The 27155-nt window shown below is 56.4% G+C and overlaps 1 protein-coding gene across 6 annotated transcripts; it reads left to right on the forward strand.

Annotated features, from left to right (window-relative positions):
* PPP1R16A (protein phosphatase 1 regulatory subunit 16A) lies at positions 1 to 26823 on the forward strand. Of its 6 annotated transcripts, XM_030920833.1 has the most exons (15): positions 1 to 153; positions 7353 to 7501; positions 15266 to 15430; positions 21081 to 22072; positions 23403 to 23473; positions 23549 to 23694; positions 23906 to 23990; positions 24168 to 24298; positions 24769 to 24872; positions 24940 to 25064; positions 25159 to 25284; positions 25358 to 25433; positions 25514 to 25643; positions 25800 to 25965; positions 26188 to 26823. In XM_030920833.1, exons 4-15 carry the CDS (start codon positions 21814 to 21816, stop codon positions 26569 to 26571), a joined length of 1803 nt encoding a protein of 600 aa, XP_030776693.1. In that variant the 5' UTR covers positions 1 to 153; positions 7353 to 7501; positions 15266 to 15430; positions 21081 to 21813; the 3' UTR covers positions 26572 to 26823. The 6 variants fall into 6 exon arrangements, with proteins under 6 accessions (XP_030776693.1, XP_030776692.1, XP_030776696.1 ...); XM_030920832.1 differs by lacking the exon at positions 7353 to 7501; XM_030920836.1 differs by lacking the exon at positions 7353 to 7501 and having other exon boundaries at positions 23573 to 23694.
* The last annotated feature ends 332 nt before the right edge of the window (positions 26824 to 27155 follow it).

The following is a 27155-nucleotide window of genomic DNA, read 5'->3' on the forward strand; positions in this document are numbered from 1 at the left end:
TCCGGCTGTGGGTAGCGCGGGGCGGAAGTGTAGCGTTGCCATGGCGAGGGCCGGGTGCGGGGCCCGCCCCCGCAGCGCCTCTGGGAGCGCGGGGCCCACTGACCCGCGGAAGCCAGCGGACCCACTTGCGCGGCGGCCGGCGCGGGACGCGAGGTGAGGCGCGGACTCCCGGGTCCTGCAGCAGGAGCAGAGCGAAGGAGAGGGGCCCCGGCCAGGGACAGCCGTGGCGGGCCTGGGAAGGAGGGGCATTGGGTCGACACCGGGAGAGGAGGCCGGGCCGTGGAAAGATGAGCCCGAGGGAGGGAGGAGGCCGGGGGGGGGGCAGGAGGAGGAAGAGACCGAGGGGGGAGAGGAGGCTGGCGAGGGAGAAGGCTGGCGAGGGAGGAGGCCGGGGAGGGGCCCTCGGGAGACGCGGCTGCCGGCACGCGGGCGCCCAGGGCACAGGTCCCGCCGGGCCGCCTTGGGCGTTGCTGGCTGAGGCCCAGGGCAGCAGGTGCCAAGGGTCAGGAAAGGCAGGGAGCCGAAGGCTGCCGGTGGGCGCTTCGCATTTTGTTCCAAGGCGAAGGTGTGTGGATTCTCCGCAGTCCGTCGGTCAGGTAGACAGCTCCGGAACTATCCTCATTTTCAGATGAGGAAATCAAGGCCGCAGAGAAGGGAATTACCCAAGCTTTGTGTGGGCTTTGGAGCTAGGCTGAAGGAGAAAGTGGAGTCTCTCTCTGGGGCAAGTTCCTTCAACTTTCAGGGATTCACATGACCTCTCTCGTAGCGCGGGGCGCCTGGACCACCCCTCAGGAATTGGGGTCAGGGCAACAATTACTAAGCAAGCACCCCGCCCGGGAGGGAGTGTCCGGGACTGGTGTGGGCCCCTGTCTGTACCAGACCAGAGGCCCCGGGCGCGGTGGGATTTATTTCCATGGGTGCAGAGAGGGGAGGGGTGTACGGAGTCATTCTAGGCTTAGGGGAGCCAGAGCAAAGTCAGCCCTCCCCAAACCTCTGTGCCTTCCTTTTCTTCCTGGATTCCTCCTTGGGGTGGAGTCCACCTCCACCGGGGTACCGCTGCCCTTTTCAAAGCGTGTCTAACACAGCAGTGAGCCCTCCTGCGCGTCTTGGCGCCCCTGTCGCTTCCTGGACGTGTTGGGATTTCTCTGGGAGAAGGGTCTCGCCTGCAGTACCCGGGGCCTCCTGAAGAGGCCTCTGGCTGCGCTGCCTGCTTTAGGGACCCAGAGCCACGACTCGCCGAGAGGAGCTCTGGCGGCGTGCAGCTGGGTTGCCTGAGGGGCTGGGGGCTGCCTCTTGGACTTACACACATACTGACTCCATGCTTGTCACTGTGGTGGACGCTCAGAGCTCTGCAGGGCCAGCTGCCTGTCCCTGCCCCAAGTCCTCCAGGCTCGGGTTGGAATGGGGGAGGCTTTAGGGCGTCCTTCCCCCTCCTGGTGCTCGAGCTGGATTTCCTCCCTGTTGGCTGGGGCCATCCCTCCTGTCTCTTGATTGGCCTGTCCTGGCCTCATCCCTCACCTGCTTGGGATGCACCTGGACTCCGCTTTGCCCCGAGGATTACCTGGGCTGGCACCTAGCAAGGGGGCTCCTCCTGTATGACTCCACTTTGGGGTCTGTGTTCTAGAGATTCTTGAACCTCTGGTCTGAATGAACAGCCAACTGATAGAGCTCTCCACTGCCTGTGGCTTAGGAACCTCAGTCTCAGGTGACCCCACAGACCGTACGAGCACCACCCGCTCCACCCTGCTCTGCCCCGAGCATGTCCTACCCTAGCACTTGTGCCACATCTACCCATTGGCCAAATGAAAACTAGGTGGCAGTTCCAGGCCCTTCTTTCATGCCGAGGCTCTCCCAGCACTGTTGCACGCACACCTAAGTGAGGCCTTTTCATCAAACTTGCTCAGCCAGGAGCTCGGAGCCTCCCATGTCACATCCTTTGCTGGGAGCCCTGTGCCGCAGGCTCAGTAGCTGTTCACCTGCTCAGCGCACCGCACTTACTGAGTGCGTCCTATGAGTCAGGAACCCGCCAAGTCCTGAGGATGCAGCAAGGAAACAAACAGTAAGTGGCATGTCAAGAATTAAAACAGGGTGATGAGATAAGAGAATGACAAGGTAACCACAGAAGATCTCTGAGGAGGTCGCACTTAAGATGTGATCCGAGTCCCAAGAAGGAGCATGCTGTCCTAAGATCTGGTGGAAGAACTTTCCAGACAGAAGGAGCAGCTGATGAAGGTAGGGGTGATGATGAAGCTGGTAACACCAAATAAATGTGCTAGACCAGGAGTTGGCCAGCTTTTACTGTGAAGGGCTAGGCAGTAAACATTTTAGGCTTTGCTGACCATGTGGCTTTCTGGTTTTTTGTTTGTTTGAGATGGAGTCTTACTCTGTCGTCCAGACTGGAGTACAGTGGCATGATCTCCGCTCACTGCAACCTCTGCCTCCCGGGTTCAAATGATTCTCCTGCCTCAGCCTCTCCAGTAGCTGGGATTGCAGGCACATGCCACCATGCCAGCTAATTTTTGTATCTTTTTTTTTTTTTGAGACAGTCTTGCTCTGTCGCCAAGCTGCAGTGCAGTGGTGTGATCTCAGCTCACCGCAACCTCCGTCTCCCGGATTCATGCGATTCTCCTGCCTCAGTCAGTCTCCCAAGTAGCTGGGACCTCAGGTGCATGCTACCACGGCCAGCTAATTTTTGTACTTTTTTTTTTTTTTTTTTTTTTTTTTTGAGCCAGAGTCTCACTCTGTGGCCGGGGCTGGAGTGCAGTGGCCGGATCTCAGCTCACTGCAAGCTCCGCCTCCCGGGTTTATGCCATTCTCCTGCCTCAGCCTCCCGAGTAGCTGGGACTACAGGCGCCCGCCACTTCGCCTGGCTAGTTTTTTTGTATTTTTAGTAGAGACGGGGTTTCACCGTGTTAGCCAGGATGGTCTCGATCTCCTGACCTCGTGATCCGCCCGTCTCGGCCTCCCAAAGTGCTGGGATTACAGGCTTGAGCCACTGCGCCCGGCTAATTTTTGTACTTTTAGTAGAGATGGGGTTTCACCATGTTGGCCAGAATGGTCTTGAACTCCTGACCTCATTATCCTCCTGCCTTGGCCTCGCAAAGTGGTGGGATTACAGGTGTGAGCCACTGCGCCCGGCCTGTTTGATGGGTTTTGTAAACACCGTCATAATCCAAATATAAAACATTTCCATTGCCCCTAAAAGTTCTCGTGCTCCTCTGTGATGGGCCCTTCCTCACACCCAGCCCAGGCAATAGTGATTTGCTTTCGATTTCTGTAGGTTTGGTGTCCCTTTTTAAGAATTTCACATTGGCCCAGCGTGGGGGCTCACGCCTATAATCCCAGCACTTTGGGAGGCTGAGGCGGGCTGATCACCAGAGGTTGGGAGTTGGAGACCAGCCTGACCACCATGGAGAAACCCCGTCTCTACTAAAAATACAAAAAATTAACTAGGCGTGGTGGCGTATGCCTGTAATTCCAGCTACTCCGGAGGCTGAGGTGGGAGAATCCCTTGAACGTAGGAGGCAGAGGTTGTGGTGAGCCGAGATCGCACCATTGCACTCCAGCCTGGGCAAAAAGAGCGAAACTCCATCTCAAAAAATAAAATAATTTCAGGCCGGGCGCGGTGGCTCAAGCCAGTAAACCCAGCACTTTGGGAGGCCGAGACGGGCGGATCATGAGGTCAGGAGATCGAGACCATCCTGGCTAACACAGTGAAACCCCGTCTCTACTAAAAAAATACAAAAAACTAGCTGGGCGTGGTGGCGGGCGCCCGTAGTCCCAGCTACTCAGGAGGCTGAGGCAGGAGAATGGCGTAAACCTGGGAGGCGGAGCTTGTAGTGAGCCGAGATCCGGCCACTGCACTCCAGCCTGGGCGACAGAGCGAGACTCCGTCTCAAAAAATAATAATAATAATTTCACATCAGTGGAATCACATGGAATGAATACTTTTGTGTCTAATTAATTTTGCCAGACGACAGTGTTTTGGAGATTCAAGTGGTTATGTGTATCCGCAGTAGATTCCCTTTTTCTTTCTTTTTTTTTTGTTTCTTTGAGACAGAGTCTTGCTCTGTCGCCCAGGCTAGAGTGCAGTGGTGTGATCTCGGCTCACTGTAACCTCCGCCTGCTGGGTTCAAGCAATTCTCCTGCTTCAGCCTTCTGAGTAGCTGGGACTACAGGCGCCCAGCACCATGCCCTGCTAATTTTTTTTATTTTTAGTAGAGACAGGGTTTCACCATGCTGGCCAGGCTGGTCTCAAACTCCTGACCTCATGATCCGTCCGCCTTGGCCTCCCAAAGTGCTGGGATTAGCGGTGTGAGCCACTGTGGCCCGGCCTTTTCTTCTTCTTCTTCTTTTTTTTTTTTTTGAGATGGAGTCTCACCAAGTACAGTGACTGCATCTCAGCTCATTGCAGCCTCGACCTCCAGGGTTCAAGAGATTCTCCTGCCTCAGCCTACCAAGTAGCTGGGACTATAGGCGTGCACCACACCCATCACTTTTTGTATTTTTAGTAGAGACAGGGTTTCGCCATGTTGGCCAGGCTGGTCTCAAACTCCTGACCTGAAGTTATCTGCCTGCCTCGGCCTCCCAAAGTGCTGGGATTATAGGCATGAGCCACCGCTCCTGGCCAGTTTATAGTTTTCTTATTTTTTATTTTATTTTTATTTATTTATTTTTGAGACGGAGTCTTGCTCTGTCACCCCGGCTGGAGTGCAGTGGCACAAGCTTGGCTCACTGCAAGCTCCACTTCCTGGGTTCAAGCAGTTCTCCCTGCCTCAGCCTCCCGGGTAACTGGGACTACAGGCACATGCCAGCACACCCGGCTAATTTTTTGTATTTTTTGTTTGTTGGTTTGTTTTTGAGACAGAGTCTCACTCTATCACCAGGCTGGAGTGCAGTGATCTCGGCTCACTGCAACCTCCGCTTCCTGGGTTCAAGTGATTCTCCTGCCTCAGCCTCCCGAGTAGCTGGGACTACAGGCGCCTGCCACCACGCCTCGCTAATTTTTGTAATTTTAGTAGAGACGGGTTTCACCATGCTGGCCAGGATGGTCTTGAGCTCCTGACCTCGTGATCCGCCTGCCTCGGCCCCCACAAAGTGCTGGGATTACAGGTGTGAGCCACCGCGCCCGGCCTATTTTTTTGTATTTTTAGTAGAGGCAAGGTTTTGCCATTTTGGCCAGGCTGGTCTTGAACTCCAGACCTCAGGTGATCCGCCCTCCTCAACTCCCAAAGTGCTGGGATTACAGGTGTGAGCCACTGCGCCCGGCTCAGTTTTCGTTTCTTTTGCGTATGTACCCAGAAGTAGGATATGCCTTCATTTTTACATTGTGTGGCTGACGGAATTACGTTCTGTTCTGTAACCATAGTTCACATGTCAGTATTTCTATCTACAGAGCCAGGCAGTGTGTGTAAATTAGGTTTCCTCATCTGTAGGTCCAGTGTACCAATTCCTGTCCCCTACAAATGATACTCTTGACTAGCTTCAAGTTCAAAGGCTTTCCTCCTGTTTCATGAATCATCAGTCTCCTTTATCACACGAATTTTTTGAACTTTGTCATCCTATGTGTTGTGTCCTTCTGTTTTCTTTATTTTTTTTAATTTTTTCATTTATTTTTGGAACAAAGTCTTGCTGTCGCCCAGGCTGGAGTGCAGTGGCAGCATCTTGGCTCACTGCACCCTCTGCCTCCTGGATTCAAGTGATTCTTGTGCCTCAGCTTCCTGAGTAGCTGAGATTACAAGTGCACGCCGCCATGACCGGCTAACTTTTATATTTTTAGTAGAAACGGGGTTTTACCCTATTGGTCAGGCTGGTCTCGAACTCTTTTTTTTTTTTTTTTTTTTGAGACGGAGTCTCGCTCTGTCGCCCAGGCTGGAGTGCAGTGGCCGGATCTCAGCTCACTGCAAGCTCCGCCTCCCAGGTTTACGCCATTCTCCTGCCTCAGCCTCCCAAGTAGCTGGGACTACAGGCGTCCACCACTACGCCCAGCTAATGTTTTGTATTTTTAGTAGAGACGGGGTTTCACCGTGTTAGCCAGGATGGTCTGGATCTCCTGACCTTGTGATCCGCCCGCCTTGGCCTCCCAAAGTGCTGAGCCACTGTGCCCATCCTCCTTTTTTTTTTTTTTTTTTTTTTTTTTAGAGACAGAGTCTTGCTCTATTGCGTAGGCTGGAGAGCAGTGGTGCGATCAGAGCTCACTGCAGCCTCAAACTCCTGGGTTCAAGCAATCCTCCTGCTTTGGCCTCCCAAATGTTGGGATTACAGGCGTGAGCCACCATGCCCAGCCCTTCCCTGTCTTCTTTTTCCTTGACCTCCTTTCCCTGCTCATCTGTCTGCTCTGACAGCTCCCACCATCCTTCCTTCCACCTCCTAGGAATGTGCTGGCTGACTGTGAGCTCTCTTTCTTGGGAATACCCTCCTAGCTCCTGTCCCAAGTTTTGAGGTATCTCAGTGGCTCACTGTGGCACCTGCGCCCTAGGTTGGTTGTCTAGACCCCACACCTCTCTTGTCCTAAGGCTGGGGGCCCTCGCGGTGCCAGTGCTGCCTCCTTCCACACTCCCAGGCCCTGTGCCACTGGCACACCTGTCTGCAGGTCCCCTTCCCGCAGCCCCACCTGGAACGAAGGTCTGTGTCTCTGTGAGGGAGTGAATGCCGAGTCAGAGCAAATTCTGCGTTGCAGCGCTGACCCTCCAAAGCTCACTTTTGTTATTTTCATTTCTTCACTGTTGTACTTGACAGGCCTTAGTTGCCACATCTACTCCGTGGGATTATGGCCCATTAGAGCTATGAAGCTAAATGAGGCAGTTCAGAGGGAAGGGTGCTTGTGGTCCTGGCTTCTAGAAAGGTGTGATTTGCAGGGGCTGCTGGAAGCCCTCCCTGCCCTCTCTTCCCTTTCTTTTGGTCTAGGGCTGGCTTTTATCTTCAGTTCTCATTGAGTCTCTTTTCAAATGCAGATGCCTCAGACTGCCAGCTTCTTTCATTTAGGCATCTGGGGCTTTGACACCTTGCTGTGAGTTAGTTTATTAGATTTATTTTGGAGCCAGGTGGCAAGGGGAAAGGAAATTGAAGAGGGAGACATAGCTTCCCCTGATTTCTGGGGGGAGGCCTCCCCGATTCTCCAGCCCCTGACAGACGTTGCGTGAGAGCTCATCGTTAGCAGGCCGGTGCCTGGCGTGGTCCACACGTATCTTCAGTCCCGGGCTGGAAGCATGATGTGTGCAAACGTCCAGATCATGGGGTCCTCCCACCCTCACAGCTTTAGCCAGGCAGCTGTTACTGAGGTAAATAATGTTTTGTGTTTGTAGATCAAAAATAATGGAATGGTTTCAAGTTCATATGGTTCTGCTGCTAAGTGTTATGCAGGGGGAGTCTGAGGAGCACTGAGATCACTGAGAAAGAAGACAGGTGCGGTGGCTCATGCCTGTAATCCCAGCACTTTGGGAGGCCGAGGCGGAACGAAGAACCTCATGCCCGGGGCCAGAAAGGAGGCTGAGACCAGAGTGTGAGTAGGAGTCAGCCCCCTGAGAGGTGGGACCAGAGAGGAGGCTCCTTAGGAAGCCATAGTGAGGAGGACATGTGGGACAGGCTCAAGGATTGACAAAGGAACCAGTAAAAAATAATAGAATCAAAAAAAAAAAAAAAAAGGCAAGGCACAGTGGTTCATGCCTGTAATTCTAGCACTTTGGGAGGCCAAGGCAGGTGGATCACTTGAGGTCAGGAGGTCAAGAACAGCCTGGCCAACATAGTGAAACTGTGTCTCTACTAAAAATACAAAAAATTAGCCAGATGTGGTGGTGCGCACCTGTAATCTCAGCTACTCGGGAGGCTGAGGCAGGAGAATCACAGGAACCTGGGAGGTGGAGGTTGCAGTGAGCTGAGATCGTGCCACTGCACCCCAGCCTGGTGACAGAGAAAGACTCCATGTCAAACAAAAAGGACAAAAACAGTAGAGTCTCAAACAGGCCCACGTATGTATGGGAACCTAATTCATTACCAAGGTGGTCCTGCAAACACTCTGGAGAGAAGCAGCTTTGAAATGAGTGTCACTGAAGGCCAGGTACAGGGGCTCATGCCTGGAGTCCCAGCTACTCAGGAGGCTGAGGCATGAAAATTGCGTGACCCTGGGAGGTGGAGGTTCCAGTGAGCTGAGATCGTGCCCCTGCACTTCAGCTTGGGTGACAAAGCAGGATTCTGTCTCAGGAAAAAAAAAAAAAAAAAGGTACTGAGACAATTGGATATCAATTTGGAAAAAATATGAAATCAGAGCCTATATTAGTTAAGCATTGATGTGTAACACATTATTCCCAAATGTAGTGATTCAAAACACTCACGCCTGTAATCCCAACACTTTGGGAGGCTGAGGCAGGAGGATCATTTGAGCCCAGGACTTTGAGACCAGCCTGGGCAACATAGGGAGACCCCATTTCTGAAAAAAGATAATAATTAGCTGGGCGTGGTGGTTCATGCTTGTAGTCCAGCCACTCGGGAGGCTGAGGCAGGAGAATCGCTGGAGCTTGGGAGGTTGAGGCTGCAGTGAGCAGTGAATGCGCCACTATACTCCAGCCTGGGTGACAGGGTGAGATCCTCCGTCTCTCTCTCTAGTCATCATCGTCATCGTCGTCCATCATCAACAACATCTGTTATCTCACAGTCATGATAGGTCAGGAAAGTGAGAGCAGCTCAGAGGGTGACTCTGGCTCGTTAGGTTGTAGCCGTTCATGCTGTTGGCCTGGGCTGTGCCATCTGAAGGCTTGACTAGGGCTGGAGGATCTACTTTCAAGTCTGTTCACTCACATGGCTGCTGGCTGTTCCTCACCACATGGATCTCCCCATAGGGCTGCTTGAGTGTCCTCACAACACGGCAGCTGGCTTCCTGCAGGGTGAGTGATAAGAGATAGTGGGAAGGAATCTGCAGTGCCTTCATATCCTAATCTTGGGCATCCCACGTCTTCACTTCTGCCACACTTGATTCGTTATGAGTGAATTACTAAGTGTAGCCCACACCTTGAAGGGAAGGGGAATTAAGCTCCACCTTCTGAAGGTAGGTGTATCAAAGAGTTTGTGGGTATGTTTTTAAACTACCACAGACCTCTACCTCACACCATACACAAACATCAGCTCCAGGTGGCTTACAGACTTAAATATGACACAAACTATCATGCTTTTAGAAGATAATATAAATTATCTTTGGAAAGATGCCTCACCTCATTAATGCTCAGAGAAATGCAAATCGAAACTGTAGGGAGACACCACTACCCGTGTTTCAGGTTAGCAGAGGAACACGTTCTTGCCTCCTGCCCCACCCTCTATGCACACGTACACATAGAGAGGGTTGTGTATATGAGTGTAAGAGCTGGGCATGGTGGTGTGCACCTTTAGTCCAACCACTCAGGAGGATGAGGCTGGAGAATTGCTTGAGCTCAAGAGTTCAAGGCTGCAGTGAGCCATCCTCGTGCCACTGACTCCACCCTGGGTCTTTTTCCTTCTGTCTGCTCTGGTGGGTGTGAGCTGGGCTGTGTGCTGGGCTGTGTGCTGGGGCCCTGGCGTGCACTCTGATGGCTCATGCACCTTTTTTTTTTTTTTTTTTTTTTTTTTTTTGAGACGTAGTCTGGCTCTGTGGCTCAGGCTGGAGTGCAGTGGCTGGATCTCAGTTCACTGCAAGCTCCGCCTCCCGGGTTCACGCCATTCTCCTGCCTCAGCCTCCCGAGTAGCTGGGACTACAGGCGCCCGCCACCTCGCCCGGCTAGTTTTTTGTATTTTTTTTAGTAGAGACGGGGTTTACACCGTGTTCGCCAGGATGGTCTCGATCTCCTGACCTCGTGATCCACCCGTCTCGGCCTCCCAAAGTGCTGGGATTACAGACTTGAGCCACCGTGCCCGGCCTTGTGCACCTTCTTGTGTGCATTGATTGTCATCTTATTGGGTGGGTGTTCAAGTCTTTGGCCCATTTTCCTGTTAATTATGATTTTCTTTTTGCTTTTTGGTGGCTGTTTTTTTTTTTTGAGATGGAGTCTTGCTGTCTCGCACTGTTGCCCGGGCTGGAGTGCAGTGGCACGATCTCCGATCACTGCAACCTCCGACTCCCTGGTTCAAGCGATTCTTCTGCCTCAGCCTCCTGAGTAGCTGGGATTACAGGCATGCACCACCACACCCAGCTAATTTTTGTGTTTTTAGTAGGGACAGGATTTCACCATGTTGGCCAGGATGGTGTCGATCTCTTGACCTTGTGATCCACCCACCTCGGCCTCCCAAAGTGCTGGGATGACAAGCGTGAGCCGCCGCGCCCGGCCTGGTGGCCCTTTTTGTATCCATTGTTGGTTGTGTGTTGCACATATTATTCCCCATTCTATGGCTTGCTTGTTCATTATTTTTATTTTTAATTTTTGTATGTTGAGATAATTGAAGATTCACATACAGCCATAGGAAATGATTCAGGCCAGCACGGTGGCTCATGCCTGTAATCCCAGCACTTTGGGAGACCCAGACAGGAGGATCGCCTAAGCCCAGGAGTTCGAGACCAGCCTGGGCAACATGGTGAAACCCCGTCTCTAAAAAAAACTAAAAAATTAGCCGGGCATGGCGGCGTGTGCCTATAGTCCCAGCTGCTTGGGAGGCTGAGGTGGGAGGATCACTTGAGTCCAGGAGTTTGAGGCTGCAGTGAGCCGTGATTGCACCATTGCACTCCAGCCTGGGCAACAGAGCAAGACCTTGTCTACAAAAAATAAAAGGCCAGGCACACTGGCTCACACCTGTAATCCCAGCACTTTGGGAGGCTGAGGCGGGTGGATCACCTGAGGTCAGGAGTTTGAGACCAGCCTGGCCAATGTGGTGAAACCCCGTCTCTACGAAAAATACAAAATTAGCCGGGCGAGGTGGTGGGCGCCTGTAGTCCCAGCTACTTGGGAGGCTGAGGCAGGAGAATGGCGTGAACCTGGGAGGCGGAGCTTGCAGTGAGCCGAGATCATGCCACTGCACTCCATCCCGGGAGACAGAGTGAGATTCCTTCTCGGAGAAAAAAACAATAAATAAAGAAAAATACATAAAAAATAAAATAAATGGCTCAGAGATCCTTTGTAGACTTGGCAAATACCCCCGTGGTAAGAGTGCACCTGTCAGTGGAGTACATTAGCTCAAGGGGATGTTGAATCATTGTGCTGCATTGACCTTATTCAGATTTCACAGCTTTCCATGTGTCCACCTGTGTGTGTGTGGTTTAGTTCTGCGCCTCTGTCACTGTAGGGTTTGTGTGAGCCATGGTCAAGACGCAGCACAGCCACCATAGGGACCTCTTGAGCTGCCCTCTTACAGCCACAGCCACAGCCACCTTCTTTTCCCAGCCTTAACCCCTGGGAGCCACTGGTATGTTCTCCATCTGTACGGTTTTGCCATTACAAGAATGTTGCATCAGTGGAGTGCTATAGGGTGTGGGCGTGGAGGTCGGCATGATGTCCTGAGGTCCAAGCAGTTGTGTGCACTGTGAGTGTGTTTCTTTGACTGGAGGAACCTTCCATGGTATGGAGGGACCACCATGTTTTTAACCATGTGGGTTAAATTCTTGTAACCATTCACCTGTTACAAGACATTTGGTTTTTTCCTCCAGTTTTTTGCTATTGTGAATAAAGTTGCCATGAACTTTTATGTAGTTTTTTGAGTGACTTAATTTTTTTTTTTTTTTTTTGTGAGACAGAGCCTCACTCTGTCACCAGGTTGGAGTGCAGTGGTGTGATCTCATGCTACCACACCTGGCTAATTTTTGTATTTTTAGTACAGATGGGGTTTTGGCATGTTGGCCAGGCTGGTCTTGAACTCCTGACCTCGCGTGATCCCGCCTGCCCCAGCCTCCGAAAGTGCTGGGATTACAGGCGTGGGCCACCGCGCCTGACTTAAATTTTCATTTCTCTGGGATAAAGGCCCATGAGCGCAGCTGCTGGTTGGTATGGGAGTTGCATGTTGAGCTGTTTTGGTTTAAGAAACTTGCACACTGCTTTCCAGAGTGGTGGCTGTTTTATGTCACAGGTTTTCATCAGCGCCTTGTGAGACTCCTTTTTCCTCACATCCTTGCCATTTGGATTTGTGGGCAGTGGTATCTCGCTGTGGCTCTAATTTGCATTTTCTGAATGGCGGCGATGTTGATTTGAGCATCTTGTCATGGACGCATTTGCCGTCTGTGGATCCTCTTCAGTGAAGTGTGTCTTCACGTCCTCTGCCCCTTTTCTAATTGGATGGTTTCATTTTGACTGCTGATTTTTTGAGACTCGTGTGTTCGTGACAGAAGTCCTTCGTTCTGTGTGTGGTCTGTGGATATTTACTCACTCAGTAGCTGTCTTTTCACCCTCTTCGCAGGATTTTTATAACAAGGCAAAAGTTTTTAATCTTGTCAAGGTCCAGTTTTTCAGTTTTTCATTTTATAGACTGTGCTTTTGCTTTTGGTGTCACCACTCTGTAGAATTGCTGTTATTTCACCTTTACATTTGGTTTGCATTTCACCCAGGGTGGGGGGTCAAGATTCTTTTTTTTTTTGGATTATTTTCTGTTACCCAGTCCGGAGTGCAGTGGCACGATTTCGGCTCACTGCAACCGCCGCCTCCCAGGTTCAAGCGATTCTCCCACCTCAGCCTTCAGAGTAGCTGGGGCTACAGGTGTGTGGCACCACAACTGGCTAATTTTTTGTATTTCTAGTAGAGACGGAGTTTCAGCATGATGGTCTCGAATTCCTGATCTTAAGCAATCCTTGCCCCTCAGCCTCCCAAAGTGCTGGGATTACAGGCATGAGTCACTGTGCCTGGCCCCAGCACCATTTACTGAAGATTTTTTCACTCTCAGCAGTGTCATAAATTGCATGTCTACACATGTGTAGGGTTATTTCTGTTTTGTTTTTGGTCTTTTTTTTGAGACAGAGTCTTGCTCTGTCGCCCAGGCTGGAGTGCAGTGTTGATTTCAGCTCATTGCAACCTCCGCCTCCCAGGCTCAAGTAATCGTCCCACCTCAGCCTCCCGAGTAGCTGGAACTGCAGGGGCGCACCACCGTGCCTGGCTAATTTTTAATTTTTTGTAGAGATGGGGGTCTCCCTATTTTGCCTAGGCTGGCCTTGAACCCCTGGGCTCAAGTGATCCTTCTGCCACGGCCTCCCCAAGTGCTGGGACTGCAGGTGTGAGCTGCCTCATCTGACAATTTTCTGGACTCAACTGTATTCCATTGGTTTATGTCTCTATGCCTAAGCCAATAACTTAGGTCTTACTTACCGAACTATACAATAAGTCTTGACATCTAATAGTGTAAGTACTTCAAATTTGTTCTCTTTCAGGCTTATCCCTACTGTTCTTGGCCTTTTGTGTTTCCATATAAGTGGAGAATTAGCTCGTGAGTTTCACACTGTTGGGGTTTTAATTGGGACTACGTCAAATTTTGTATGAATTTGGGAAGAAATGACATCTTTTCGGTTCTGGGTCGTGTGACATATAACGTGATGTCTCCTCCCGTATCTTCCTATAAAGATATGGTTGTGGTTTTCTGTGTACATCTTTTGTTAGGCTTATTCTGAGGCATTGAGGCTTTTGGGTGCTATTCTATTGTTCAGTTGGAAGTAGGAGTGGACATCCTCCCCTGTCAGCCTCTGTCTTTCTAGGAAATATGCTTTGTCTGGGAGGGCAGGAGAGAAAAGGCAAGGGAAGCTCTTTCCAGGGAATATGCTTTGTCTGGGAGGGCAGAAGAGAAAAGGCAAGGGAAGCAGATTTCTGCAAGCGTCAGAGCACTTGAGGGAGTGGCTCTGCTATGTTTAGTCACTGGGGCTGTGGGAGCAGGAGGCGTGGGGCAAGGTGAGGGCATTGCAGTGAGGGAGACACTGGAGTGTTGGAGTCAGGGCTTGCAGGAGTGAGCCGGCAGAGAGGCCGATGGGCAGAGAGTGGGGTATTGAATGGAGGTGACGTGGGCTGCAGTTACTGGTGGTGATGGAGCACAGTTGGTCAGATGAGGACACTGGTGTAGAGAAGAGGTCAAGGCTCGGAGGGGACAGGCAGTCTGTGGAAGTTTCTCCACGAGAACATTAGACCACCAGGAATTCGGGCAGCGATGGGTGGGGGCGAAGCCACAGTGAGGGCTGGTGCTGGGTGCTTGGTGCCTGATGATGTGTGTTCCAGCTGGAATGCTCAGGGAGAGGAGGGCAGGGGACTCCAGGCCTCAGCCAGGAGCATGAAATGCTCAGGGAGAGGAGGGGAGGGGACTCCAGGCCGCAGCCAGGAGCACAGGGGTTGGGGAAGGAGGGCCCTCAGTAGGGAAGACACGGTGTCACTGGGGACAGAGCCCCAGGGCAGGGTTTCAGGATGGAGGCTTGAGAAAGCCTGGATCAGAAGCCCCCTCCTGGCCGGGCGCGGCGGCTCACCCCTGTAATCCCAGCACTTCGGGAGGCCGAGGCAGGCAGATCACTTGAGGTCAGGAGTTCAAAACCAGCCTTGCCAACATGGAGAAACCCTCTACTAAAAATACAAATATTAGCTGAGTGTTGTGGCACACACCTATAATCGCAGCTACTCAGGAGGCTGAGGCAGGAGAATCATTTGAACCCAGGAGCCAGAGGTTGCAGTATTTCATGCCGATGCAGGTGCTTTGGGATGAACTTCTAAGGGTTGGACTGGGAGGGGGGTTGGACTGGGAGGGGGTGAGCTGCACATTGGGCCCTGGAGGACACTCAGACCCTCCTTCCTGCCCCCATCACCACTCACTCATCTAGCCACCACTTCCCCTAAACTGCTGCTTCCTTGGAGCAGTCTGCAGGCCCCGGGCATGCCCTTTGTGTAGGAAACTTATTGCTGGGGCCTCCCTCCCAGAGCTTCATGCAGCTGCAGAGGCCCCTCCAGAGCGTCTTCTTCTGCCCTGGACGCCCCATGCTTTCTGTGCTGACCGCAGTAGACGTGGTGTGACATGCTGGTGCGCATCCTGCAGCTCGGCTCCAGTCCCCAGATGTAGCTGCTTAAAGGCAGGGCCTGCCCCCGCTGTCCCTCCCCAGGGCACAGGCAGACAAGTACAAATGGAACCTCTCCAGCAGCCACCAGCCTGCTTTATGGCTGGTGCTGTCCTTGTCACATTTTGGGAGGTCTCTGGACATTTGGTTTCTTTTCAGCGTGGACCATGTGGGCCATGGGCCACGGCCCATAGGGAGCCTTGGCCTGAGCTTGTCCACTCCTTGGCCGCACTGAGCTGTGCCTGCCTTGCCAGCTTCTGCCTGGCTCCCTCGGTCCTTCACAATGGCTGATGCAGGCCCCTCTTCCAGGTGCTGGCACATGGGTGAAGAGTCGTAGAAGAGGGGCCTGCAGATTGTGCTCTCAGCAAGCTTGTCGCCTAGTGGAAGAGACTGGCCGGGACACAGAACCCACGTGTGGACGCTGCTGTGGGTTGGTGGCAGGGGTCAGGAAGGTGCCATCAGGAGTCCTCAAAGGTGAGCTGCTGGGGCTGGGTGCGATGGCTCACGCCTGTAATCCCAGCACTTTGGGAGGCCAACGCGGGCAGATCACCTGAGGTCAGGAGTTCCAGACCAGCCTGGCCAACACGGCAAAACGCCGTATCTACTAAAAATACAAAAATTAGCCCGTGTGGTGGCAGGCGCCTGTAATCTCAGCTAATTGGGAGACTCAGGCAGGAAAATAGCTTGAACCTGGGAGGCGGAGGCTGCTGTGAGCCGAGGTCGCACCACTGCACTCCAGCCCGGGTGACAGAGCAAGACCCTGTCTCAGAAACAAACAAAACAGAACCAAACAGACCAGTCTGTGTGTGTGTCACACCTTTAGCCAGGCTCTGGCAGCCTCTGCACCCACTGGCAAGATACCACAGCCATTCTCCCAAGGACATTGAGACCCACCTCATCTTGTTAACCGATGTGCATGTAGAGACGTTATTCTACAGAACAGCTACACAGTGATTTTCCCCGAATGATGGGCATCTAGGTAGTTTCCCATTTTTTGCTCTGTATCTCGTAGATATTGCTACAAATAAAATCAAATCTGGTTGGGTGTGGTGGCTCATACCTATAATACCAGCACTTTGGGAGGCCGAGGCATAAGGATTGCTTAAGTCCAGGAGTCCAGACACCAGCCTGGGCAACACAGGAGAACACTGTCTCTACAAAACAAATTTAAAAATTAGCCGAGTGTAGGCTGGGCGCGGTGGCTCACACCTGTAATCCCAGCACTTTGGGAGGCCGAGGCGGGTGGATAACCAGGTCAGATCGAGACCATCCTGGCTGACACGGTGAAACCCCGTCTCTACTAAAAATACAAAAAATTAGCCGGGCGAGGTGGCGGGAGCCTGTAGTCCCAGCTACTCAGGAGGCTGAGGCAGGAGAATGGCGTGAACCCAGAGGCAGAGCTTGCAGTGAGCAGCGGTCAAGATCACGCCACTGCACTCCAGCCTGGGCAAGAGTGAGACTCCATCTCAAAAAAAAAAAAAGAAAAAAAATTTTCCGGTTGTGGTGATCCCACCTGTGGTCCCAGCTACTTGGGAGGCCAAGGTGGGAGGACTGCTTGACCTTGGGAGGTCGAGGCTGCAGTGAGCCGTGATTGCACCACTGCACCCCAGCCTGGGCAAGAGTGAGACCCTGTCTCTTAAAAAACATAATAAAAAATCAACAACAAAACAACCAAGTCTTTTAGTTATAAGTTACAGGAACCAACTCCACCAAGCCTAAGCATAACTGGGCTATAAAAGCCCCCAGAACCAGCCTAGGGCAGGCAGTGTGGGGGCGCTGGGCCGGCCCGTTCCTGGTGGGGCTCCTGTGGGACCGTCCAGGTGCTGCCCACTGCACCGTGGTACGTGGGCTTTCACCCTGTGAAGTGCGGCCAGAAGGCAGGCAGGCTCCCCAGCACCGTCAGTCCCTCTTGCCGACCTGCTCTGGGGTTTTAGTAGGGTGGGGTCCTAGAAATCAGGCTGTCAAAAGGCGTACTTTGTTTAATTTTTGAGACGGAGTCTCTCTCTGTCACCCAGGCTGGAGTGCAGTGATGCAATTCTGGCTTACTGCAAGCTCCGCCTCCTGGGTTCAAGCGATTCTCCTGCCTCAGCCTCCCAAGTAGCTGGGACTACAGGCGCCTGCCACCACACCCAGCTAATTTTTTGTATTTTTAGTAGAGACGGGGTTTCACCGTGTTAGCCAGGATGGTCTTGATCTCCTGACCTGGTGATCCGCCCGCCTCGGCCTCCCAAAGTGCTGGGATTACAGGCGTGAGCCACTGTGCCTAGGTGCACATTTTAAGTTTGGAGGTGCACCTTACTGAGGTGCACTGTTCATGCATCCCTGTGAACGTGGGAGCCTACAGCAGGTCCCCGGCCCTCTGCCCCGCCTGTAGAAGCAAGTTCCCATCCTCTTTCTGCACCCTCCTCAGCGTTTCTCTGAGACTCTTCTTTCCCCTACCCCTTTCCTCTCTTTTCTTTCTCTGAATAGCATGCGGCCACCATCTATCCCTTGTCCCTATCTCTGGGTGAATAGAGGGACACCGCCCCTCAGGCTCTGGGCTCTTGTTGCACCACGGACACTGGGAGGTGGGCACTGTGGTGAAGTAGTGACCTAGGCAGCTCTGGATTTAGGCGTGGCCTTGGTCTCCCCATGTGGAAGACGGGGTGATGGCAGTAGAGAGGGCGCTGAGGCTCTTGGGCCTGGAGCTGTCCTCGCTGGGGCTCCTGGGAGCGTGGGCTGGGCCTCCGTGCTCTGCTGGGCCTCCCTTCCGGAAGCCACATGGCCCGGGGTGTGCAGGCTGTTTGAGGGGCGGTGGGTGAGGGTCAGAACAGTGCCCCGTATCCTCCACGGGGCTCCTCCCGCCTGGGCCCACACTCAAGTGCAGCTGGCCTGGGCTTTGACTGAGAGCTGGAATGAACCAACCAGGTTATCTGTTTAGAACTGGAATGAACCGACCCGGGAATCTGTTTGACATTCCAGGGAGGTTTGGGGGAAGGTTGTGGAGGAGACGGAGCCGCCTGCCCAGCCCCTCAGCCTGGGTGTGTCCGTCTGGTAGGACTTCGAGCCGGCCACCAGGCCTTCGTGGCTCAGCCAAGGGGCAAGTCTTCTCGGCTCTGCTGGGCTGTTCCTGATCCATCTTGTGGCTGGGAGGAGCAGACAAAGCTTGGTGAAGTTCAGCTAGGGCAGCCAGGGTTCAGGTAGGTGGGAGGCTGCCTCTCCTCCTGGAGCCCTCAGCCCACTGCTGTGGGCCTTCAGCCAGCCCCTTCCTTCTGAGGCTGGTTCCTGGGCAGGGAGGCCAGAGGGGGACGCTTAGGGCTCAGCCTGGGGGGAAGTGGGCACTGGGACACCCCCTGGCACCCACTCTTGGACGGCTCTGGGCTCACTTTGGGCACCTCATTTTCTCTTAGAGAAGGCAGTTGGGCCCTCGAGCAGGACAGGAACCTGCCCAGAGTCCCATGGAGACATCGGGCAGCTTCCAGCTAGGAAGGTGGGCCTGCCAGGGTGGGGGCCGAGTGCCCTGTGAGCCGTGCTTGGTGGGGTGGGGGAGGTAGAGCCTCCCCACCCGTGGGCCTCCTTCTGCAGCCGGGGGTGTTGGGGGGGCGCTTTCCACTGTCCAGATGCTGTTCTCTGATTAATTTTCACGGATGAGCCTCGGAATGAGAAACGAGACAGGCGTTCCGTCAGGAGTGCGGCTGCTGTGCTCAGGCTTTCTCTTCTGTAGGACACGGGCAACAGAACATCTTTTCTTCCTTTTTAAAAATTTGTTTTAATTTTTTCTCTTACATTAATTATTTTTTAGTAATGTAAATTGAGACGGGGTCTCACTGTGTTGCCCAGGCTGATCTCGAACTCCTGGGCTGAAGAGACCTGCCTGCTTAAGCCTCCCAAAGTGCTGGGATTACAGGTATGAGCCACCACCGTGCCCCGCCCATCTTTTCTTTATAAAATGCTGGGGACGGTAGGTGGTGTCTGTTAAATCTTTCTTTCTTTCTTTTTTTTTTTTTTTTTGAGACAGGATCTCCCTCTGGAGTCCAGGCTGGAGTGCAGTGGTGTGATCTCAGCTCACTGCAGCCTCTACCTCCCGGGCTCAAGGGATCCTCCCACCTCAGCCTCCGGAGGAGCTGGGACCACAGGCGTGTGCCACCAGCTAATTTTAAAATTATTTTGTAGAGATGGGGTCTTACTGTGTTGCCCAAGCTGGCCTTGAACTCTTGGGTTCAAGTGACCTTACTACCTTGGCTCCCAAAGTGTGGGCATGAGCCACTGTTCCCTGACGGCTAAATCTTCTTAATCTCTCCTTCCCGTGGCTGGAGAGAGACTGGGGCAGGGCGAGGCAGCCTGCCTTGCTCTCCTTCCCTTGCTCTTGGCTTATGATCTCTTTGGGTTGGGGTGGGAGTAAGTGTCTACTGCCCAGGTGGGTTCTCTGGCAGGTCCAGAGATGCCAGTGACAGAGAGGTGAGGATCTCATCTCGCCAGCCCTGTCAGGAAGAGGGTGTGGGCTGTGACTGGCTGGCAGGGAGGGAGGGCTCTGCCATACCAGGTGTGGTGTGCCTCCTCTGTCCTCGCAGATGGGGAGCTGGCAGCATGCCTGCAGGAGTGGCTCTCCCGCCTCTCTGGTACCCATGCTCTGTCTCTAGAGAGCAAGGGGAGGACTTGGGAGCCGGGGCGGGGCATCTGGCCAGTGTGTGCTTGCCCTGGCCTCTGCGGTCTGCAGAGCTGGCGAGGCTTGGGAGCAGGCTGCTCAGAGGGAGAGCTACTGCCTGGAAAAGCTCTTCACCTGGCAGACAGAAAGCCAGGCCAGGGCTACTGGCCTTATTGGCCATGTCCTCAGGAAGCCTCTGAGGCTAGGCCTGCAGAGGGGAACTATGTCTAGAGTAGGCTAAACCTGTAAAGTGGGCTCCCAGATAAATTGGAGGCTCCTGAACAAGAAGGACCTGACTGGCTTAATTTGACCTGGCCCAGGACAGTTCCCTTCCTGAAAGAAGGGGGCATTGTATGACTTATTCTGGGTATAAGTCCAGTAGTGAAGAGTTGGGTCAGTGTGTAGATGGCCATGAGGCCTGGCCGGGTGGAGAATGGGACTCTTGGTAGGCATCTTCTGCAGAGCACGGGGTGCCTTATATATGTATGTATGTATGTATGTATGTATGTATGTATGTATGTATTTATTGAGATGGAGTCTCGCTGTGTCGTCCAGGCTGGAGTGCAGTGGCGCGATCTTGGCTCACTGCAAGCTCCACCTCCCGGGTTCACGCCATTCTCTTGCCTTAGCCTCCCAAGTAGCTAGGACTACAGGTGCCCGCCACTATGCCCGGCTAATTTTTTGTATTTTTAGTAGAGACGGGGTTTCACCGTGTTAGCCAGGATGGTCTCGATCTTCTGACCTCGTGATCCACCCACCTCGGCCTCCCAAAGTACTGGGATTACAGGCGTGAGCCACCGCGCCCAGCCAAGCACAGAGTGCCTTCTGAGGTGCGGCCTGTGGCCAGCCAAGTGACCACACTTGGTGTGTCGGGCAGGACTAGGGCCATAGCGGGTACATCGCCAGGGTCGTGCTCCAGCCGAAGCTATCTGCCTGCCTATCTGTCCCCATAGGCCTCAAGCTGGGCACCAGGTGGGGGCTTTTATTGCAGCCCAGGATGGCAGAGGCATTGTGGGAACCCAGCAAGGAAGAGGTCTAGAGACTGGGCAGTGAGAGGCTGGGGTGTCAGTCAGGACAGGTGGAGGCGCAGGAGGCAGGGCCTGCCCTTGGAAGGCAGTAGCCTGCAAAGCCCTCATGACGGTTCCAGGAGACCTCACCCTACCCAGCCTGAGGGCAGTGCCTGGCCCTGGAGGAGCAGCCTAGCGGGGAATGCCTCGCGGGGGTGGGCAGCCGTTTCTGGAAAGGGTGGGTGGGAGGAGCCTGACATGCCTTTCCCCTGCCCCTCTCTGGACCTGGGGCAGAATGGGGGCAGAGGAGCTCCCCATACCCCCAGGATTGTTGCTCTGCAGTGCTCTCTGTGGACCAGAGGGTGGGCCTCACACAGGGCAGGACCCGAGACGGCTGGAAGCCTGGTCTCACCCAAGACCCAGGGCAGGGGCTCCCTGGGGCCACCCTGTCTCAAGCCGGCCTCAATGTGCTTCCTTGTTCCCCACTTCTCAGGTGTGAGCAGCTGCCGGAAGGGGAGGTGATCCTGAAGACACTGTGGCTGGCCCGCCTGTGCCCTTGGTGCCCTGGCTGCCTAGAGAGCCTCACCCCTGCGCCCTGGGGCCAGGACTCCAGGACTCTGACCACCTGCCCTGCCCCAGCCTCAGTGGCTGCACCTCCTCATTAGTACTGATGCGCTGACCTCGGCACACAGCTGGGAGGGGTTGGGGGGCTAGGCCATGCCTGCTCCCAGGCCCCACCCAGGCTCCTGAGCCTGGAAAGTGAAAAGAGGCTCTCAGGGGCTCACAGGTGCTCTCACTGCTGAGTGGCCCTGCCCTCCCTTCCCCCTCAGCAAGTGCCAGGAAGCTGGAACCTTGTTATCTGGGTAATTAGTTTCAGACCCTGGACTGAGGCCGGCCAGGTCTCGGGGCTGCCTCTCATAGGTTGTGCACCCTGACCCCGAGAGGGAGGCGAGGCACTGCTGGTCGACAGCTAGAGGCTGGCCTGGGGAGCAGGTTCGGGGTGCCCTTCCACACTGCCCTCCCTGCCCTGGCCCGTGCCCTCCAGGGCTACCTGGGCCTGGATATCGTGTGGGGCCTCCTGACCCAGCCAAGGACACAGAGCTTTGGGAAGGGGATGCCCCCGAGGGTGCCAGTCCAGCCAGCTGCCCCACCCCTCAGGCCCAGCCTGGCCCCCAAGCTCCCCACTCTGGTGCCCCGAGCAGCCCTGTGGGCAAGCAGCCGCCACCATGGCCGAGCACCTGGAGCTGCTGGCAGAGATGCCCATGGTGGGCAGGATGAGCACGCAGGAGCGGCTGAAGCATGCCCAGAAGCGGCGTGCCCAGCAGGTGAAGATGTGGGCCCAGGCTGAGAAGGAGGCCCAGGGCAAGAAAGGTCCTGGGGAGCGTCCCTGGAAGGAGGCAGCTGGCCGAGGGCCCCCGAAGCAGGTCCTCTTCCCTCCCAGTGTTGTCCTTCTGGAGGCCGCTGCTCGAAATGACCTGGAAGAAGGTGAGTGTGGCTGAGCCCAGAGCAGCTCCCAGCAAGCGGCCCACTCCCTGCCACCTGGGTGCCGTCTCATGCCAAGCCTGGCGGCTGGGCCTGTCCACAGCTCCTGGGCTCCAGCCCCCAGATCTTGCTTGGTCTCTTCAGGCTGGGTGGCCCAGCGTTCCCCCATCAGGCAAACCCCAGGCAGTGGGCAGCCCTGAGGTGAGCCCGTGCGGGACAGCCTGCCTTCAGGCGGGGCTGCATGCACAGGGGTCCTGCTGTGAGGTGAGCAAGGCCAGGGGTGGACCCCCAGGAGCCTTCAGACACCTAGTGCGGGCCCCGTGGGGTAGGGTGGCCGGTAGTCACTGCTGCCTCTTTCCAAGCTGCTCAGGAGAGCCCTGGTCTCCACCTCTGTAAAGTAGGGTGGGACCGCCCACCTCTGCAGGTTAGAGAGCCAGGCCCCGGGTAGGCACAGAGCCCATGCTGGTGGCCCCCGTCTTGATGCCTGCCCCAGGCTCTGCTTTTGACTCTGTTCTCCTCACCTGTGCCCCACGCTTGCAGCCCCAGCTGTGTGGGTTCCACTTGTGGTGCTCTGGGGTCTGGGGAAAAGAGGCACTGTAGTGGCCCTTGACCCCTCCCTGCCTCCCTCCAGGGCAGAGTAAGGAGGAGCTGGTAGTGTCTGGCCTGCATCTTCCCATGTGGACAGGAGCCCTCCCAGGAGGCCTGGAGGCAGAGGGAAGAGGCAGAGGGTGCCATGGTCCACAGGGAGCTGTGGGAAGGCAGGAGCCCTTCTGCTGCACCCTAGGCGCCATCAGGGAGGACCCTGGTGACCTGGGCGAGAGCTGGGCCTGAGTTGGGATCTTTGAAGGGGAGGGGAGCGAAAGCAGGGATGTACTCTGGTGGTGGGGAGCCTCAGGTCAGGTCCCAGAGGACCCAGGAGAGATCATGAACACAGGGCTGCCTAGTTGTCAGGGGAGAGCCGAAGGAGCTGCAGCGTTATGGCATAGCCTAGCTGCGGTAGCCTCGGGGCAGGGAGCCCTTCCTGGCTGAAGGGAGGTGCGGGATTGTTGGAGTGCTGCTCTCACACAGAAGCACGGCCTGTTCTGGGGGTTGGAAGGCTGGAGCACCACCATGAAGGGCCTGCAGGTGGGTGGAGGCAGAGGGCTTCTGGGAGTGTGACTGGCCTGGGCCAGACAGATGCCTGGTGCTCCTGCCCCCACACCCCCGCTCTGGTGTGCCTTCTGCCATTGGCACCACTGTCTTCCTTGTCCTTCCCCGAGTCCTGAGCCAAAGCACAGTTGACAGGACTTGACCAGGGACAGGACCCTGTCCTCACCTTGCCACCTTTTTTCAGTCCGCCAGTTCCTTGGGAGTGGGGTCAGCCCTGACTTGGCCAACGAGGACGGCCTGACAGCCCTGCACCAGGTCAGCGTGCACTGGGTGTGGGTGGGGTGGGGGCTGGCCCCCATGCTCTGGCCGCTCACGTGGCACGGTTTGCAGTGCTGTATTGATGATTTCCGAGAGATGGTGCAGCAACTCCTGGAGGCTGGGGCCAACATCAATGCCTGCGACAGTGAGTGCTGGACACCTCTGCATGCTGCGGCCACCTGTGGCCACCTGCACCTGGTGGAGCTGCTCATCGCCAGGTAGGGCCTGCTGGGCGTCTGTGGCAGGGAGGGGCTTCCTCTCAGATGGCCGCTCAGGAGGCCCCTCTTGGGCAGTAGGCCCGGCTCTCGGCCTCTTGTGTTCCCACCTTCACCTTTGCTGACCCTGCCTGTGTCCTGGCATGGAGAGCAGAGCCTGGGGCCCCAGGGGGATGGGCATGTGCCCAGGACAGCTTGGTCTCTGCCTCCCCAGCATGCATCCTCCTGCCGAGAGGGCAGGCCTCGGGCTCCCCCAGGGTGTGCACAGAGAAATGTCTTGGTCAGTGAGCACAGAACTGGTAAGGAGAGAAGGGGAGTGAGGAGGCCAGGTGGCTTGGGAGGAGAGGGTACCTGAGCACAGGTAGGGCTTTTACCTTTAACATAGAGGGACGTAGAGCAGGAGGAGCTCTGAGCAGGGAGGGTGGTGGCCTCACCAGGGTCCACAAGCCGCCTCCCTTCCTTCCCCTTCGCTCCAGGCATCTGTAGTGGCAGAGAGGTCTGGGCTGCGGTCCTTCTCGAGTGCCCCCGCGAGGCCGGATGGGGTGTGGATGGCGGTCCCATCACACTCAGGCGCTGCAGGGTGGGCGGGGATGTGGGGTGCCCACAGGTAGGCCTGTTCCTCCACTGCACACAGGCACACCCCCCTCTGTGTCCTGGGCTCCCCTTTGCTGACCTTCCCGGGGGCCATGCTCCCCACAGCTCTGAGGCCCCTCAGCATGGCTGCCTGGTCCTGTGCCCCCACCGCCCTGTGCTCCCTGGGGTCCCCAGTGTCCCTGCTCCGCCAGCAGGCAGACCCATCTAGTGCACGTTTATGGGGGCACCGCTGCCCCTGGAGGTGCCAGGAACCTGGAGCTCGGATGGGTAGAGACTGCAGGAGGCCTGTCTGGCTGAACGACAGGATCTAGGACTGAGGGGCAGCCGATGGGCCCCAGGGCCGCCTCTCCCAGCAGCAGGTGGACAGGGTGCCTCCTGAGGGGCAGCCCTGGGCTGAGGGGCCCTAGGGGGACCTCTCCAGGTGAGAAGCTTGGCAAGTGGGGAAGGGTCCTGTGTCCAGCACCGCGTCCGTCTTCCCTGCAGTGGCGCCGATCTCCTGGCGGTCAACACCGACGGGAACATGCCCTATGACTTGTGTGACGATGAGCAGACGTTGGACTGCCTGGAGACTGCCATGGCCGACCGTGGTAGGTGCGGTGGTGCGGCTGTGGGAGGGCTGCCGGTGACGCTCCCTCTGAGCCTGCCGCCTCGCAGGCATCACCCAGGACAGCATCGAGGCCGCCCGGGCCGTGCCAGAACTGCGCATGCTGGACGACATCCGGAGCCGGCTGCAGGCCGGGGCAGACCTCCATGCCCCGCTGGACCACGGGGCCACGCTGGTGAGGGCTGGGGGTGAGTGGCATGCGGGGCTGGGGGCCTTGCTACTTGGAGGTGGGGGATGGGGCCGAATTCAGGCCGGGCGCTTGCCTGCAGCTGCACATCGCAGCAGCCAACGGGTTCAGCGAGGCGGCTGCCCTGCTGCTGGAACACCGAGCCAGCCTGAGCGCTAAGGACCGAGACGGCTGGGAGCCGCTACACGCCGCAGCCTACTGGGGCCAGGTGAGTGCGGGCAGGAGCAGGTGGGAGGGGGCTTCCAGCGCAGCCGTCTGCAGCGCCTGCCTGCCGCCCACAGGTGCCCCTGGTGGAGCTGCTCGTGGCGCACGGGGCCGATCTGAACGCAAAGTCCCTGATGGACGAGACGCCCCTTGGTGAGCTTGCGGGGCCCACCTCCACCTGGGGGAGAGGACAGGCGAGGAGGGCGCCCCTGACGCCTGCACCCACTTCTCAGATGTGTGCGGGGACGAGGAGGTGCGGGCCAAGCTGCTGGAGCTGAAGCACAAGCACGACGCCCTCCTGCGCGCCCAGGGCCGCCAGCGCTCCCTGCTGCGACGCCGCACCTCCAGCGCCGGCAGCCGCGGGTGAGCGCCGCCCCACAGGCTCCGCCCCCGGCTTGGCCCCACGGATGTCAGCCCTGGCGGAGTGCCAGCCGAACTGGGGGCAGAGGACGAGGGGGCGGACGGGGTCCTCCCGGCACTCCCCTTCCCCTCACTCTTCCTCTCCTCTCTCCTCCCCAGGAAGGTGGTGAGGCGGGCGAGCCTAACCCAGCGCACCGACCTGTACCGCAAGCAGCACGCCCAGGAGGCCATCGTGTGGCAACAGCCGCCGCCCCCCAGCCCGGAGCCGCCCGAGGACAACGATGACTGCCAGACAGACACAGAGCTCAGGCCACCGCCCCTGGAGGTGAGCGTCCCGTCCCTGCTCCGCCCAGCGCAGGGGTGGGCCTGGCTTTGCCCCGTTCTCTCTCCGCTTGGACCCCTCCTGCCTGTTACCAATGGTGCCCTGCAGAGGCCAGCCGCTGCCCCATCTCTCCTGTCTGTCCCTTCATGACCATACAGCCTGAATCCAAGGCTGGGGAGGGGGGAGGAGCCTCCTGATGGCCTCTGGGACCTTCACTGCCCGCAGGAGGACAACCCCGAAGTGGTCAGGCCGCACAATGGCCGAGTAGGGGGCTCCCCAGCGCGGCATCTGTACTCCAAGCGACTGGACCGGAGTGTCTCCTACCAGCTGAGCTCCCTGGACAGCACCGCCCCCCACACGCTGGTCCATGACAAGGCCCACCACACCCTGGCTGACCTGAAGCGGCAGCGAGCTGCTGCCAAGCTGCAGCGACCCCCCCCTGAGGGGCCCCACAGCCCTGAGACGGCCGGGCCTGGCCTGCCTGGTCACACGGAGACCCCCCAGCCTGACGGTGGCTTCAGGGCAGGCGGGGACCCACCCCTGCTCAAGCTCACAGCCCCAGCGGTGGAGGCCCCTGTGGAGAGGAGGCCGTGCTGCCTGCTCATGTGAGGGGGTTCCTCGGCGGGCAGGGCTCCTGTCCCCGGGCACAGCCCAAGGCTGCCTCCGCACGGTGCGTGCCCTGGTGCTGCGGGTGGGCAGCACAGAAACCCTGGCTTTATGCAGGACACTGGCCCCGAGAAGCCCCGGCTGTGACTGTGCAGGACACTGGCCCCTCTCAGGGCAGAAGACATGCCTGGAGGGACATCTGACTGCAAAGACTATTTTTATCTTGCAACTCTTGATAAAGGGCTGTTTGCCATGGAGTCTGCTTGTGTGTTGTGTGTCTCAGCTGGGTTGCTGCCCCATGGTGGGAAGTGGGTTGTGCCATTTGGTTGGGGTGCCACCCGTGCCTGTGAGCACGAAAGCCTGTAGGTGCATGCAGGGGCATGTGGCAGCCCTGGCCATGTGGGAGTGAGGCCTGCGGCCACTGGGCTGGAAGCCTGGGCCTCACCCACTCCCTCCCGTGCTCAGCCTCCTGGAGCCTCCTCCATAACCCTTTGCTTTCCAGAGAGGAGCCAGGTGCTTTGAAGGAACCTCCAATGGGGGCCAGGGTCTACGGTGTCTGTGCTGAGGGGGTGGAGAGTGGGGGTCCC

The sequence above is a fragment of the Rhinopithecus roxellana genome, chromosome 17 (genome assembly GCF_007565055.1).
Source record: "Rhinopithecus roxellana isolate Shanxi Qingling chromosome 17, ASM756505v1, whole genome shotgun sequence".
NCBI classification, from domain to species: Eukaryota; Metazoa; Chordata; class Mammalia; order Primates; family Cercopithecidae; genus Rhinopithecus; species Rhinopithecus roxellana.